General features: G+C 38.9%; 1 protein-coding gene across 1 annotated transcript; it reads right to left on the bottom strand.

Moving 5' to 3' along the window:
- Positions 1 to 8,606: 8,606 nt before the first annotated feature.
- On the bottom strand, positions 8,607 to 14,719 carry LOC139473200 (arylsulfatase B-like). Its single transcript, XM_071255723.1, has 14 exons — positions 14,617 to 14,719; positions 14,343 to 14,454; positions 13,019 to 13,070; positions 12,576 to 12,679; positions 12,245 to 12,351; positions 12,056 to 12,120; positions 11,798 to 11,899; positions 11,334 to 11,397; positions 10,898 to 10,995; positions 10,377 to 10,513; positions 9,888 to 9,946; positions 9,610 to 9,733; positions 9,280 to 9,422; positions 8,607 to 8,779 (listed from the first exon to the last, which is right to left on the bottom strand). The coding sequence occupies exons 1-14, from the start codon at positions 14,717 to 14,719 to the stop codon at positions 8,607 to 8,609; spliced, it is 1,443 nt and encodes a 480-aa protein (XP_071111824.1).
- Positions 14,720 to 18,327: the final 3,608 nt, after the last annotated feature.

Below are 18,327 nucleotides of genomic sequence, written 5' to 3'. Positions count from 1 at the left end.
GACGTAAAACATGTTAATGCGCGCATTCCAGGACAATTTGCAATGTTTCGGTAATATTTGTGAGAGAGGGAAAGCGATTTTTAAGTACAGAATTGCAGAATGACATTATATGATAAAGAGGTTATCACGCTTGTGTGTTTTGGCGATGGTAAATATCCTATATTAGGAATAAACACTATGTATTTAGCTCGCCAATGCCCGCTAAATACAATGTTTATTCCTAATGCAGGATATTAACCATCCCCAAACACACAAGCGTGATAACCTCTATATATAATTGTAAGAGGCATGTGCATTTGCAGCTATTTATTAACAATTAAACTTACAAGTGTATCACACATTGTGCTATAAGATGTAGTATGGACAAGGCTATTTTGGGTCATCAGCCGACCATAAGAATGGAGACCTAGGTAGGTAGAACATTGCAACTGCACACACCGTGTACTTAGCTCTCAGATGGATAATCTTATCCCGATAGACGCTACTAATATGTACGAAAGTCCAGAGGTACATACACATCATGTATGTACCTCAAAACTGACTATTATTGAGATATGATTTTAGTTTGTCCGCAAGTTCTTGCAGTTGACTAGGATCCACTGCGAAATACCATTTTGCAAATCAGGGTAGCCTCGGAATATACGTTTTGAATTACACTTGTGATGAAAACACTATCTAACGAAAACTTGTATTGTCGTCTGTGTTTTCAAACCCAAACAAATAAAAATTTCAAGCAGTGATCAATAGCGATACAACAACTATTTGTGCTTCACGATTGATATTTTACACTGAACGTTCCAAATAATTATTCAAAATGTAATCAGATTGAAACCAACATTTAAAACCTAATTCGTTATATACCAGTCGGCTGCATTGTGAAGGGATAGTAAAACTATAAATAATACATAAATAAATATTCTCGATAAAGACGATAAACACATACCTGCAGTTGCTGCGCTTGCTGATAGGATCAGTGTCATGAGCAACGTTGTTTCAAACAACGACATCGGAGGCGACATTCTGACTACTTCCATGCACAAAGTCAATGTAGTTATTGCAGTGTATGTGTGGGTAAGTGGACTGCACAACGCCGTGTTGTCATGGTGGCATCAATACGTTCCTCCTGACGCTATTGGTGTTGATGTGGAGACAATGAAACGTTGATGCCATTCAGATAGTATACGGCTTAGTGTGCTTACTTCAGCACACTCTTGTTGAGCAACATATAATCAAAAAAACAAAAACGTTGATCCGTTTGTCTGATACTCTTTACAAGTAAGTAATTCGGTAATTAATGCTTAACGCCGCAAAAGCGATCATGCAGCTACGCAGGTATGCAAACGGGAAATGAGAATTTTGATTACTCCAACCTAGACTATGAAAAAAACATGAAAAAAAGTAGAAACTGTTTTTCGAATCGATATACAGACGCCATACATCTATCACTTCGTCACAGGCAGACATGACCCAACGCGCACCGATATGCTTAATCCAACTCCTCAGATCTTCAGCCTGTGTCTTGTCATTTGCCTTCAAGTTTGTTGACACCTTCTCCGCATACCAATCAGTGAACTGATTCATAAAAAGCGATCCCAAATTGCGTGGATCGATGTTCATGATGTAAATCACAGGATTGTCTGGTCGAGACTCGATTATTTACAGACCGCCGTCATATAGTTGGAATATTGCTGAGTTCGGCGTAAAACAACAAACTAAAATCATAATGTTTGTGAACACTATTAATGCAAACGGGAAGTAAGAGATTTGTTTACACTAGCTTGGGGTGTCTACTCAGACCAGACTAAACAAATGTTTAAATTCAACCTCATGGCAAGGGGCAGTTTATCTTCACACGCCCAGCACATGCGAGTTCACAAGATATGGTTCATAATGTCCAAGTACATCTCTCTGTCTGCAGCAGTTCCGTTCCTCGCAGCCAGTGAAGTGCAAGATGCTAGGATGGGGATCGTGGAAGATTTTCCTGCCATTAGACAGACACAGGAGTTCGTCGCTATGTGACCAAAACTTGGGATGATGACCATGGACATTTCTGCCTTGGGATCTGGAACCGCCATCACAACCTCGATTCTCGCACAATCATTCGGAGGGTTGGCACTCTCATCGCAACAAGGTGGCCCAGAGGGCAGATCCTGACATAGGTGCTCAAGGTGCTGAGGAGATTGGAGAAGACCATGAGAAACAAGTATGACAAGATAACCCATGGCGCCAACTCCACAAGAGGACTTACAGTGAGACTGACCAGAGTCTGACAAGACTCAAAGACCACATCGGAGCAGTTTTGGATACTCCTCTGAGTTCCTGACTGCCGCCGGACATGTTGTCAAGATCTCTTCATGACTTCGAGTGTGCTATTGTATGTCTGAAATATCACATGAACATAACATTTCAAACATCCTATACTGTTTGGTACAGACCGGTACATGGAATGGTATTTTTTGCAACCTAAAAGCATTTATTTTTCGACACCTACCAAACCTTCACACGATTAGCCTTGATATTTGCAATGAAAATGAAGTGATTATGAAAAGACATAAATATGTTTGAACTAACTAAAATGAAAATGATTACGTTCAGTGAGTGAGCTTTTAACATTATTCCAGTTATATGACGGCGTGTCAGCTTAACTGATTACTTTGAGTCACAATTTAACCTAGTCAATGTAAACTTACCTCTTACGTCACAGAATAACATATAAATTCCTTATTAGCAATGTTAATGCGATCTTACCTAAATTATACAAAGACCACGTTTACTTTGTAAACCTGTTCTCCGTATGAAACTTCAATTGTTGCCATTGACATTGTTTTTGTGACTTTCAAGCGTCGAAATATTTTTTATTAATTTTTTCACATCATTTAATGCTTCTTAGGTATGTTCTCTGTTTATATAACATATGTTCTGATACAGAATGAATCATATTTCGTTTTTTATTATCCCAGCGACGCTTTCAGAGGGTCCCGAGGGTTACTGAAGAAGTGAAGCAATTATGATAATCAGGGAATCTGTATGATTCCCTCTCTAAATGTATTCCTTTGAAGGACTGTTAATAAGTTTGGCTTTTGGTATTGGTACTATTTTTACACCACAAGGTAAATCATTAAAAGCCTTGTCAACCGGTGCATACATTGAAAGTGGTTCAAACGATATTTAGTCCCATATTAGTATAAACATTGGTAAATTTGCACCAGCAGAAACTAACAGGCAACCTCTGGCCTATGTCACCGCCAAATGTGTCACCGCCAATTACGAAAGTTGAGTGCATTGCAAAATTACGATGTCACTCAACAGGTATACATATCAATATTTTTACACCACAAGGTAAATCATTAAAAGCCTTGTCAACCGGTGCATACATTGAAAGTGGTTCAAACGATATTTAGTCCCATATTAGTATAAACATTGGTAAATTTGCACCAGCAGAAACTAACAGGCAACCTCTGGCCTATGTCACCGCCAAATGTGTCACCGCCAATTACGAAAGTTGAGTGCATTGCAAAATTACGATGTCACTCAACAGGTATACATATCAATAGAATCAATTTCGTTGTATAATGTAGAAATGGGTGAATTTGAAAGTAATAGTTGACTTAGTTCACTATAACAAGTGAATTCACTAAAGTGGATATTCGAGCTGTCACAATTAATTCAAAATGTCAACGCCAGTGATTAATCAGTCTCGACTATCCGATTCCAAAATGGTGAAGTTATATGAATGTAAAATCATAAGTGAAAACAGGTGCACCCGCAAAAATTCAATGTAGGATATACACTGAAATGCACCCATTATCCCCTACTTTTGTCCATTATAACCGCGCCTGATCATGATGGATAATAGAAAATATAAACATCAAGTGCTGGACAAATTATACGTAATCGATGGTTTATGACAGACACCTCATTAATATACAGTATTTATACCGGCTTTCATCGTTTTTAGAATAAACGCGTGCCTCAGGACTTCATTGTAAAGCTTTAATTGCAGCAGGTAAGTAACAAAAAATAGTTAACTGTATGCTAAATATTGAATTGATAATGAGAATGCCGCACACTAATGTATTTCACGTTGACTCGTCATGATGAGTGGCAATGATCAATACCATCTACACAAATATGTTATTATCCCAGCGGCAAATTTAGTTGTGCTCTGAAGATCAATAAACCTACAAAATATAAAATAATTGTCCTCAAAGTACTTCAGGGAGACTGTGAGTCACTTTATGTAACTGTAATATGTGAATGAGATAGGAAATAACAAGGTTATAAAGTAATTAGCAGTTTGGGTAAATAACATCTCCATACATGTGCTTCGACGTGACAATATCTTATATCGACCTGTGAAGATTCGGGATAGAATATGTCTTCAGCAATCTATGCTTGCCGTAAGACGCGACTATGCTTGTCGTAAGACGCGACTAACAGGATCGGGTGGTCGCTGAGCGATGCTCATGGTGTCAATCACTGGATTGTATGGTCCAGACTAGATTTTTACAGACCGCCGTCATATAGCTGGAATATTGCGGACTGCGGCGTTAAACAACAAACAAAACAAACAAACAAACAAACAATACCTTACATCGAAAAACAACACAGTGTGGCAGGGTGCAGATGGGCCAAGCGTCCAAGAAAAAACAATTACTTGTAATGGTGTTTCTTTTGTCCGTTCGTGAATCTATTATATTATGTGGCAGTGAAATATGGTTTGTGAATAGATTTGATAAACTGTAAATATAACTGCATGTGAGAATGTTATTAATATCAACCTCTGGTTGTACCAACTGTCATGGAGTTGAAGACACAAGCTGAGTTCAATAAAATCGTCCGAAAACAGAGTAGATTGTACGATACAGACTATATCATGAGAATGTGTTTACGATTCACTATCAAAAGGTGACAGTACCAGAGGAGAGAGGAGAGCGGGTCCTGCACAACCGTTAGTACTCATCACAGACACATGCAAAGGGAAGTCAATTGTTCACCTGAGTTAACATGTACAAGTCAAAATTGGGAATTGCACCTGACATCATTTTGTCACTGATGCAGTAAACTTGGAAATGTCCTCCACATGACCACCATAAAACGTTTTTAAAAGCTTTGAAACGTTTTGCTGAGGCCCTGAATAGTTTGATTTGAATATGGGTTTAGGTTTAGGTTTCATGGATTTTGTCTGGAGACAAGATATTTCTTTTAGCTGCATGAAAAATCCCTAATATGTTTTATATATATTTAAAACTACGACCGTGAAGTGTCTTTTACAAAAAGCACCTTCTCACAACGCCGGCAAAATATGATTTCTGATATTTCAACAGTAAGAAGGAAACATTTGTTTTTCGAAAGAATGGTCACCACTTCTTGGATTTTTCCTAAGACCACACAGAAATTTTGAAATAAATCTGTACATGTTATGTTCAAAATACCACATTATAATTTATTGTTGGCCCTGCGTACCTCAGTTTTGCAACGTTCAAAACTAAGGTACGCAGGATCAACAATAAATTAACGTGGTATTTTGAATCAAACACGCAGCTGGTCAATGGCTCTATTAGTATGATCCCGTCCTGGTTTCGGTATCGGAACAACTATGCTGGTAACTCTTGTATTAATTTACAATCACGGCATATCATTATCACTGAGATGCTAGTAATTTCGAATCATAAATCCTTCTGGTGTCATTACGCTGTTACACCAGCTAGAATAGCATACCTTATGTGAATGGAAATGCGAAAGAATTTGGATTGCATTGAATAAAAGCGACAAAACTCTTTTCATCTTCATGAGAAATCTGTGCTAAAAGCAGGAGCAACACAATTAATTGATAATAGATATAAGAAATCTCCGCAAAAAGCTCAATTCATTTAAATCATTCAAATAGTGACGTTACCTGGTGTTCGCTATAAGGTGAGCATATCCTCCCCCATCGTTGACATTCGTTACAAAAAACATACACCTGGAAAGGCAAGTCAAATATCATTTAAAGAATGATTGGATGTTCGTTTTATAACGCACGTTACTTTTCCAGGTATGTAAGCACCTGTCTACACAAATGGGATACGATAACATACATCAACCAAATCAGCAAACCTGATCACCTGGTCGCGTCAGTTGCCCCAAGACTAATTCTAACACGAAGTCATGGGGGAAACAAGAACAGGAATTGCATCGGACATACGTTTCGTAACTGAGGTGTCAAGTTTGAAAATGTCCTCCACAAGTCTACAATAAATCGTTTTGGAAATTTTAATAAAGCATTGCATGTTGTAACCCTGATCAGATCAACATTTTGAGCAAAGCCGTAAGGAATCTTTGTAGTTTTGAAAGTCGTTCCTAAATTATTCATTGTGATATATAATTGGTGCGGAAACAGATAATCAATAAAAATGAAACAGTATTCCTCTCCAGATTAAGTGTTTGTGATGGACATTATTCAGTCAGTACGTGTTAGTGCCACATTAAAGACGCATATTGATCTTTGTTATCCATTTTATCTGACTTTTGATCAACAGTTTTACTGACGTATGTGTCAACATAATATTTATTGGTACATCTTTGAATCTGAGTTACTAAAACGTTCGTAAATAAAACGTGCTTACACTACACGATCACCATAAAAGCTCATGTCCATCATTTGAGTTGCAGTTAATGACTACATAGAAATGGGAAATCATTTGTATTTCTACCATTAACACTGATTGAACATATTTATTATGGTGTTGGCAGTCACAGTGAGGTATGTGTGAACAATAACAGAATATAGCAAAGCTGTGGCCTGCCATTCGAATTAGGACAATCACATTTCTCTTAATACATGTACTTGGTGCTATAGTTAGGATTTGAAGAATAATCGATAATGACAAGAGACTCATAAATCAACTATAATATTCAAGTGTTGATACCTCAGCAACATGACCTTATTTAGAGTAAAAAGATACGGAACACTGACATTATCACATATGACAGCATATTATCAAAAAATCAAACACATAACTGAACATCTGAAAACAAATAGGTACCGTTAGGTTATCTCCGTAATCAGACATGAAGAGAGGGGGTTAGACAGTTAGTTAGGGGGTTAGACTGGAAAGTAGACGAGTGTGTGAGTGAGTGAGTGAGTTCGGTTTAGCGCTGCTTGTAACAGTATTCCAGTTATATCGTGGCGTGGCAGCTTAATGTGGGAGGAAAGCCCGAAGTGATGCAGGTCTCAGACGTTTACCACTTCGGTGAAACCCACGAGCACGGGTATGGTGCTGACAAACCTAGAAACATAATCGGGGCGAACGTGGATTCGAACCCACAATCATAGGTTTCCGGCGTGCCCAAGGGACGCAACTCTGCACAGCGAATCGCGGCGCCTTAGACGACTGGGCCACCCGTGCCCCCACGAGCAATCTTAAATGTCTCATCATCAAGTCGTGTCTATTGAATCCAACGATATTATATTTCCTTGGTGCCAAATACTAACTCCATTGCAACTGCTTCATCAACAGCAATTGCTTATTTTCAGGAAATGTTCCTGGCGGCAACCCATCAATGAAGAGGAAACCAACTTACTGGCAGATAGAACTACGGGGCTCCACGTCCTCACCTTTAAGGGTGCTTGGGATCATGGGGTTTGCGAAGCTACAGGACCTACTGGCAGCTATTAAACAATGTGATTGTAAGTGACCAGGCTTTAAGGATGGCCCTGTGTCCACCAGTGGTGTAATGAAGTGTAGTAAACGGAGTTTCTATGTTCATGTTCTATGTTCATTGTTCAATTGTGCACATAAATACGCTCATACCACGTATTAACCTTGTTTGTTTGTGGCTTTACGCCACACGCTGTATTCCAGTTATATGACGGTGGTCTGCAAATATTCGAGTCTGAACCAGTCTGTTGGCGACTTTCCTCGTGTTATTGTTATGTACAGTTGATCAATGATGGATACCATTGACAAGTTGTTGTGCTTTACAGATGGACCAGGCAGGCTTGGATGTGAATATGGAGAGTTTGTAAACTAGAACGCCAGACAAAAATGCCTAAACTGCCTAGAAATAAATTCACACTAGTATGAAAATAACGGGTAAGCAAGAAAGGGAAATGAGCACAAAGATGATGCCTGCTTCTTGCTCAAATGGCATGTCCCCAAATTTCACACAGATGTTATCAATGAGGAAATCCTGCATTTCACATTTTGCTTCAGAGAAAACAGCTCACGGATAGATAATATGATGGTCGAACGATTTTCGAACCAAGAAGTTCCTCTGATTTCTTCTGCGAACGTTTTTGCTAAGCTCTTTTGCACCATTAGATATATAACATATTAAAGGCATGATACAGCAATAATTGATATATTAATGGGACATGTTTTCAAAGAATTGGCCCTCATGAAACAGCTGGGATATTACTGGAAGGAGGCATATATAACATTCTTTCACAAACTCTAACAAAGGCTTAACCAGTCATTAATTAATTAATCACAGTAACCATGACTGTGACGTAATAAACATGAATGTTAATTAGCAGCAAATTTCCTTTATTATGTACTTACAAAATACACATTATAGAATAATTGGATGATCAATAAAATTATTGACATAAGTACATCTGATTAGCACCACCCGGGGCTCCAAGCGTCTCCATACTTTCTGGGGTCAGATGCAGGATCCTGTCTGGGGAAATTGGCTGGCATCATCGTTTTCTTGTATTCCTCAAATCGGGCACGTAACTTTGCCACCATGTCCGGCATCTGCTGTGCAAAGTCGTAGTGCTCAGTCGGATCCACTGGATATAGATCAGGGTATTTGTTAACAAGGGCCAGAGAGCTCGTAGCAATATGATTTCATCTTGATATGTAGCTCTAGGCTCTGGTAACAGTATGCAGTATGTGGACTGGATGAGTCAGCCAGTTGGGTTTTACGCCGATTTAGGCAATATTCTAGCAATATTAAAATGGGGACTACAGAATAGTTGTTCACAAATTGTACCTACGAGGAATCGTCACGATGAGCGAGCGCCTTAAACCCCAGACAACCTCACAGGATTATGTGTGTGATGGTGATGCTGCATGTAACGACAGATACATTTAATGACAACCTAAAGCGAACCGGGTATTTTGTTCTACTTGGTATTGAATGCACACTATTGGGGGATCGAGCCATAACCAAACACACAATAAGTTGATCATCGGGCAGAGCATATATGTGCTCATATCTACTGTGGAGGCAGTGGGGGGATCTTGTAAAGACTCGAATTTTACTCAGACCTTTAAGTTAATTGTGTACCTCGAATGTTGAAGAGCTGGACTGGTTCGTCTCCTTTGGTGTAAACTCTCTCTACATATATGTCATCCTGGGTTCTGTTCATGGGTTTGTGCCAGCCATCAGGACCTCCAGGGTACCCCAGGATCAGCTTGTAGTCTCCTACTCTGAGACACAAGAATACAGACACAGATGCCAAACATGGTTATTTCTTTGATAATCATTTGACTGCATTCAATGTCATGTGATATTGCATTTGAAGAAGGTAGTTGATCAGTCATGTGAATATCCAGATCACTTAGGTAAAAGCCTGTTGACCGTAATGTTTTTAAAGGAAAAGCATGTATGAACTACCTTATTCCTGCATGTCCTTCCACTGGAACTTCAAAGTCGTCAATGTTGTAGATAAACTCCGTCCTTGATGAGGGGAGACCGTTTCGAATAGAATCCCAGTGACTCATTCCATCAATGTTAGTTTCTGTACCCCAGATACAATGTAAGGCAGTAAACATTACATTGCCAGCGATTGTTCAGTTTATCAATTTAACAACTCACACAAAATCATCTCGCTGATTCTTTCATGACTGCAAGTGTGACAATAATCAGGGACATCTGAAAGAGAATCTCCCTACCTGGAGTTCCCCCAGCAGCAGACACTAAGGTGGGCTTCCAGTCGACAGCGTGGATCATCCTGTTTAGAGGAACGAGCAATTCAAATATGAAATAAGCCACATGCTTAAATCCACAAAACATTGACTACAGCATTTCAATTAGTTTTAGTTTATGCACTAAATAATCAATAAGGGGTATACAAATAATTTCATTAAAATTCAAATATACTATCATGCAGTAAAATTACTACAGCGAGATTACAGTTGTGTCACAACATGTCCATATGTTATGGAATCATGAACATTGATATACTGCACATACTACTTTTCCTGCATTCGGGTTTCGATACGGAGTTAGATAGAGCCGACAGTCTATTACTGACTAACCATATGTCTGTTGAAATACGAACTTGGATTATCATTTTTTTTTATATTGGAACGTCATCACCGGAAGACTTTAATTAAAACACGGATTCTTGAGTTGGGTCTGATTGTATTATGTGGTGTTACCCATCGTATGTAGTCCCTCTCTTCTGGAGTCCAGCACCGTACATGAAGGATGTCCCCCTCGTTCCCCCCTCCCAAATTGTGTGCTTCCCTCCTCTCAGGGGCCAGTTATTGGCATGCCCATCAATAGGGCCTCCATTCTAAAGGATCAATATGTTTTATTCCAATGGAGCATGAAATGATTAGCAATTTCATGAAAGATATCCATCCAGATAAGAAATTCCACATATAAGGAAACTTTACGTAAGCCTGTTTGAATAAATGAAGCAAATATGTTCAAACAGTTTCAATGTGAAATGTGTAGTATTTCTAATGTTTCAGAGAACTGATTTGTGTCTTGTTGAATTTTAGCCATGGAATTGCACTTGTTTTTATTCATGATTTGATACCCATTACCAATGAATCAAAGATGTAATTTGCTGCCTAATATTGCATTGTTTCGGCAAGGTATATTTAATGATCAAGAATAACCATAACTAGTTATAAATAGTTAATTGAACATTCACACTGATGTGACTACTTACATCTGTGGTGAATAGAATCAGAGTATTTTCAAACAAGCCCCGATCCTTAAGGGCCTTGGTAACATTTCCCACTGCCTCATCCAAGGCAGACACCATTCCTGTTTGGAATGACAGTCGTGGGTCAGTGGTTTGAACAGTACTTCAGATATGTCATGGTGTATGAACTGAATGCAGGTCTACAGAGAAGTGTACAGTTCCAAGGACTCGAACGCCCAGTCAGAGGATCCTAACTCGCGTAAGGATACGACTCAAAACTCGACAATAGTTATTGTAAAAGTAATATAAATTTGATCAAAACAAAAATTGATCGACATGCTTTCCGAGATACAGAATATGAGGATTCAAAAGGCAGTTGTTTAAATATAATATTAAACGTCGACACCAGAGAATAGTCAGTCACGAAAAAGATGGAAAATGCAGACATAAACTTGCATACCACTTAACGTTCTTCGTCCTTCATTAATCACGTTCGGGTACATATCCTCATACTTCTTGGGCACCTATGACGTCAAACGTTTGGGTACATTCTTTGGCAAACGGAACATGTTCATATGCAATGTAATGCCATAAAGATACATAATCACCCTCAGTGACACAAAATCATGTCAGCAAAAAAAATTAATTGAAATTATAATGAGTTATTCCAATCGTATCTATCTATCTATCTTTCTATCTATCTATCTATCCATCATATGTACACCATTCTAAAATAATAAAAGTGACAGGAATGTTAAAAAGACTGATTTTTGCTGGAGAATGCAACTAAATTTCTTAGATAGTTCATAGAGACATGGCCATGTTTAGCATACACTTGGCTGAGTCAATATCACGTATTCAGCTCACAAGAATGGTTGATGGAATGTAGTATGAAGACATTTTCAATACTGTGACTTTCATTACCTCAAGAGGAGCATGCACGTTCTGATAAGGGAGGTACATAAACAGAGGCTGTGATACATTATGTCGATGGATGATGTCAACGGCTCTCTGGGCAAAGGTGAACTAAAATGATAATAGGAATGTATACAATCTTCAGACCAATTAACGATTTGCCGATGGTTTAGATATGTTACAAAAAGTATGTGTTTGAAACGACAAGTGGGATTGATGTTAAAATTGTCAACTGCAGTTAATAACAAATTGCCCTCGCATACTTACAGCAGAATATTCTCCAGAATAGTTTCTTGCCGGAAGTTCATTGTCCCTGTAGTCTAGATACCCTCCTGAACAAATATGAAGTAAACTTACATCAGACTATCTGCTGACAATGTTTAATTGAAACGTACATACATGAAACCAAGTTTTTAATACACTTCCTGACAACACGACAAGAATAATAATTCGCACCAACAGTGTGAGTGAAGTAGTCTTCAGCCGCGTTATAGTAACCAAAGTAAGTATCAAACCCTCGGAACGTTGGCGTACACTCCCACTTGCAGAAACCCAGGTGCCATCTGAAATTGTATTGCATATAATATTCATACACTTAGTAATGCAACTTATGTATCATAATGCATGCACTGTGGATTTAACATAAACACTTCTCAATGAATCTTAGAATGAGGATACACATCCCTGGTTGTTATCCAAAGGTCTAGTTATTATATTATGTCATGCTTTCATTTGGTCCAGTTAATGTCAATAGTTGTAAGTAGCTTTACTGAAACACAACACCTACTTTCCGATCATGTGTGTAGCATAGCCGAGTTCCTTCAGTTCCTGGGGGAGGAATGTATAGTTGAGGGGCACACACACCGCTTGGCCATTCATCAGTACCCTATGCTGAATATGATTTTGTCTGTGTGAGAAATTCTTCCATGTTCTCAGGTGATATATAATGAAATTCAGTTTCATCAGGAACGTGAATTATGAAAGAAGACTAGATGTAAATGAGTCATTTCACCCTTGTGGTAACGTGTAAGCAATTTAAACAGTACATCTTGTGAGATATTGTATTCTACTATAGAGCAGATCGAGCAATGAGTGAGATGGGATTAAATTGGAAATTATCCCTCACACGTTTTCGGGGATTTCCCGCATGTGTCTTGATCTATAGTGTGACGATCTTGCTCAGTCCGATTATGCACGTCAAGATAATAATATTTTCAACGACATAATTACCTGCATGCCGACATGGAAAGGAAACATTCCACTCATAAAGGCGGTTCGGGAACTGAAACAATGAGTGTACTGATACCTACATGTACATACCTGTATGTAGTATGGACATATTGTTACACAGGTAATTCAACAATACAGATCCACCTAAAACCAGTTCATGCTTAATTTGTATCCGAAATTGTTTTTTGTTTTGTTTTTAAAAACATATATACTTTATGTTTTGAATCTGATTTGGAAATTCGAAACTGCAGCATACAACGAGTTTTATGGATAAGTGTATCTATGGTCTGCGTGAACATGAAGCAAATTAGTTTGAGATAATTGTCTGCTGTTAGTTATTTCTGTTTGTGTCATATTTTGTATCATGCAATTGAAGATGCAATCAAAGTATTTTCTTATGTCTCAATAATTAAATTTTCGTTGTGCTCATTGTTATTCCTTCATTCTGATTAGCTGAATTGGTCACGTGTCATTGCATTCATTTCCCAATGAATGTAACAAATTAAGCCACGCCCACCGAGGCGTACAACTTTTATTACTATGGAATGTCAGGGAATCCCAATATTACAGACGAGTGAATTCCCTTTCTCCTTATGGTTATCGTCATCACAGGACAATTAGCGAAATTCAGGCATATTCATTGTCTACCCTTTCAGGCCGAAAGTCGAGTAGGAATGAAACAGCAAATGTGCAGGCTCGCTTGCATGTTTTTCCCCTGAAGACGTAGGTCCACAAATTTCGTGTCTTTGGGTTTCAATTCGAACCAGTCTTTTTCCAACTATGTCTTCCCAATCTCAGGGAACTAATATTTGAATATGACGGTACCTGACCATGTCATTTGAAACAGCCGCCTTCTCCCGGACATATTGTTCCGGTTCGTTATGACCGCCTCCGTGGTCTAGTGGTAGAGCGTCCGCCCGGAGAGCGGAATATACGGGGTTCGATCCCCGGCCGCGTCATTCCAAAAGACGTTAAAAGATAGTACTTTTTGTTACCCTGTCTGGCGCTCGGCATTTAGGAGTTAAAACAAGGACTGGTCGGCTCGGAGTCAGTATACTGTGTCTGAGTGGGGTATTCATGTTAAACTGCGGCATGGTATCTCAGTGGGCTAGCACTATAAATCAGTATCAGTCCGGTCTAGTACAAGCAGCCACACACACACACGTGCATGCACGTCACTATATAAGTGCAATAATATTGGACGCGACGTTAAACCCCATTTCACCTCACCTCACCTCCGGTTCGTTACAGTATGACTGTTGCAGTTCTTTTCGCGGTCAATACATAGTCAATCCTTAATTAAAATAATATGACAACAAATTACGGGCTACACAGAGGCTGGACATATGCATTTTCGAAGATGATTCCTTCTGCGGCCAGTCTGTCGATGTTTGGGGTCTTCATGTCAGGATTCCGGAAACCAACATCATTCCAGCCTGTATGAAAACACAGTTTTCCCTGAACATTCGGCTTTGGCGTTTTTAATTAGTCACCATGTGAACATCTATACTTTAAAATGAGACACATTTAGAGTGACATATTTGAGGATGCATTTCGCTTCAAATAATTTTTTTTATGCCTGCACTATCTACACTCACCTAAGTCATCTGCCACAATAAAGACGATGTTAGGACGCTGTGCACGTGCTGATGACAATGATAGGAAAAACAGGAACAGAGCAAGGAGCTGTCGAACATCCATTACTTTCGTTTGTCAAACAGAAAAAAGACTGCTTTGTACTGTCTGCCTGTATATAGACACTTCAGTGTCATAGACCAGACTGATAAAGCATATTTATATCTCAGCCCTGACCTACATGCTCTGGTATTTGAGAAAATCACGTTTATTTTAGGGTATTCGATAACATAGGAATGTTTTAACACACTTAATGAGATTTAGGGAACGTCGAGAGGTATATATAAAAATTGGATATGTGTATATATATACGAGTGAAATATATGAGGAGATGAGTACTAAATCGCATAGATTGGTAGCAACGACTATGACATACATTCCTGTTAGATAACAAAAGTATGTCGACATTTGTACTCTTCAGTGAACCACAAGCAATGTCCAGCTATATTCCGGCAGCATTTGAAATAAATATTCAGCCTGGACGAGATAAACATGTGCGTGATATTGTGAGAAACGCCACACACTGGAGGGTTTGAATGGCAATGAGTTTTTCGTCACCGAGACGGACCCTCATATGAATTCAGTAATTTAGTCGTATTTTGCAGCATGCAGAGGCTTCGAGGTCCCTATTGAAATCTTGAACCACCACCGGACCCCCCAATCTGTGACACGTAATTGCCTAACCTTCGGAACGTATGGTTCTCCAGGTTAGTAATGTGAAGATGTCTTTTGGGGCTAAGTTAGGAGTTAACACTCCTTACTTACACGGTGATATAAATACAGGTACATGTAATCACTTTCAAATCTTAAAATCACTACAACCTTTGAAAATCAAGTTTGGATGCGAGAGAAATCATGCAAATCGTTTTTTAGCTTGGCAAGGCAAATGAATGGATTTGTCTGTTGTGTACACATATGCCATATGGATATATTGATGGTGTAAAACAATGTTGAACAGATCCGGCTGTTTTCTTCGACTTTGTTATCATATTTATGTTTCCTATATAATTTCCGTATCTTTTTGCAAATGTCCTTTTACGTGCTAAGCTTTAATTGCGTACAATGCTTGTTCAGAATAGCCAATGGATTTCTGACTCCGAGACAACGACTACAACAGTAGTCACGTCATCAAAATGATAAAGGCTAAATATAAACATCACTCGACAATGAACTCGATTATCAACCAATACAGATTATACAGATTCTATCGGGCGTAAGAGGAAGCCGGCGGTAACAAAATTATGAATGGATCGCTGAATTGGTTGGTTGGTTGGATGGTTTGTTGTTTAACGCCGCACTCAGCAATATTCCAGCTATTTGACGGCGGTCTGTCAAATAATCGAGTCTGGATCAGACAATCCAGTGATTAATATCATGAGCATCGATCCACTCAATTGGGATCGATGACATGCATTAACCAAGTCAGCGAGCCTGACCACCCGATCCCGTTAGTCGCCTTTTACGACAAGCATAGGTTGCTGAAGACCTATTCTACCCCGGAATCTTCACGGGTAGCCACGCAATTTGGATACGATGACATGCATCAACAAAGTCAGCGAGCCTGACGACCGCTCCCGTTTGTCGCCTCTTACGACAACATAGTCGCCTTTTACGGCAAGCAAGGATTGCTGAAGACCTATTCTACCCCGGATCTTTACGGGTAGCCACGCAATTGGGATACGATGACATGCATCAACAAAGTCAGCGAGCCTGACGACCGCTCCCGTTTGTCGCCTCTTACGACAACATAGTCGCCTTTTACGGCAAGCATGGATTGCTGAAGACCTATTCTACCCCGGAATCTTCACGGGTAGCCACGCAATTGGGATACGATGACATGCATCAACAAAGTCAGCGAGCCTGACGACCGCTCCCGTTTGTCGCCTCTTACGACAACATAGTCGCCTTTTACGGCAAGCATGGATTGCTGAAGACCTATTCTATCCCGGATCTTTACGGGTCTAATCGCGGCAATCCCGGCAATGTTTAGCCTACAGATGGAACTCTTTTGACTAAGAGAGAGGAAAGCGTCCGGAGAGTGCAGACGATAATAAACGGCGGAGTGAGCTCTCGGCTACACAGGGCATTACAGAAGCATCGAAAAAGAGACGGCCAAAAAGGAGGAGTCTTTATTACTGGTGGAGCTAGTTGCAGCCACAAAGGTGGTGCTTGAGGGCAAAGTTGGACCTAGCATCACCTCCTGGCGTACTGAGTGTTATTTTGAGGGGTTTACTTGACATTTAGCTGCTGTCATCCCTAAATTTACATACATTTGTAGCAGACAAGGATGTAGTGTTTATCAAGGAATACTTGTGATGGAATGATAACCTAGACGTTTTCCAACCTTCCATTATTACACTTCGTATGTTGAATATCACGGGAATAATACATGTCGGGCATATTGAGACATTCAGACCCAAACAATTTCTTTTCGTTTTTGTCAAGTTGTACTGTGATATTTATCATCTCCGTGGTAGGCCTATTGTTTTATTGTATACGGAATGTGGAGATTGTGTTGCCAACACAACTCTGTACCTAACATATCCGGTGATTTTGTACCCAAAACAGTATGTCATTTTGTACCAATTCTGTGTTGCATCAGGCGAGGGTTTCTAAAACATGGAGTAATTTTAGTATCCTTAATTTACATTACTCGCTCCATCACTTTACTATCACAATTATACAGTTAATTAAGGTTTAACTGATTTAACTAGCCTCTTTTTTTACAGTAACAAGATGTCACTTTCTTATAGAGACAAATCAATGTCTTCCTGTGCATCAATTAGTAATATATATAGCTATGGAGCTCAGGCAAGCTCTATTGCTGCAAAGTAACATTATGAAATTGATGAATTTATTTAATTATATTGATATTCTATGCACTATGGATGTAAAAATATATATACTAATATATACTGAAATTCACCAAGGATTTTGGATCCAAATCACTTGGGTAAACATTTGTTTTGGATACAAAATCACATACAATTCTTCCTTTCATTGACATACTGCACTTTAGGGATGTCAAAATACGACTTTCCCCTACCATGATACAAATCGCAATACTCTGTTCACGATACAATATGTACCGCGATATTTCAATGAGCATTATTCCTATCAAAAAGGCTTAAAACGTCATGAGTATCTAGTCTCATATTGAAAACAGAAATGTCTTATTTCAATCAATACATTATTTCAGAAAAAGAACTTAACTGTCATCACCACTCAGAAATTCGTAAATGTGTCTTAAATTTGTTTACATGTACGATGTAGATATAGCATAAATTAATAAGGATAAAATACATTGCCAGCAAAGTCATTCAATTACTGTTTTTAATCGATACAGGAAAGTGGCTATGGCGTACCAAATCGTCTGAGAATATTAACGATATTTTGTTGAATCATGACATTCCTACTGCAAATTACAATTTAAGGAAAGAATCGAAATGGCTGAAAATGGAAACATGTCTTTTTTTGGCCTTATGTTATTGTCAAAATAAAAACATACGTATACAGTACTTACACTTGATAACAAGTGCCAATGCAATATATCAAGTCTGAACACATTGATTGAATATCTCAATGTAATTTGATGGATTTGTTATATTTACATTACACATGATTACAGACACCTTCGATGCCAGTTTTATGCGCAAGAGGACCAGGGAGGAGGT

This window comes from Haliotis cracherodii, unplaced genomic scaffold, assembly GCF_022045235.1.
Source record: "Haliotis cracherodii isolate W230 unplaced genomic scaffold, xgHalCrac1.p SCAF_27, whole genome shotgun sequence".
NCBI classification, from domain to species: Eukaryota; Metazoa; Mollusca; class Gastropoda; order Lepetellida; family Haliotidae; genus Haliotis; species Haliotis cracherodii.
The sequence above is the reverse complement of the archived record's forward strand: the minus strand, read 5'-3'. Positions and strand labels throughout refer to the sequence as shown.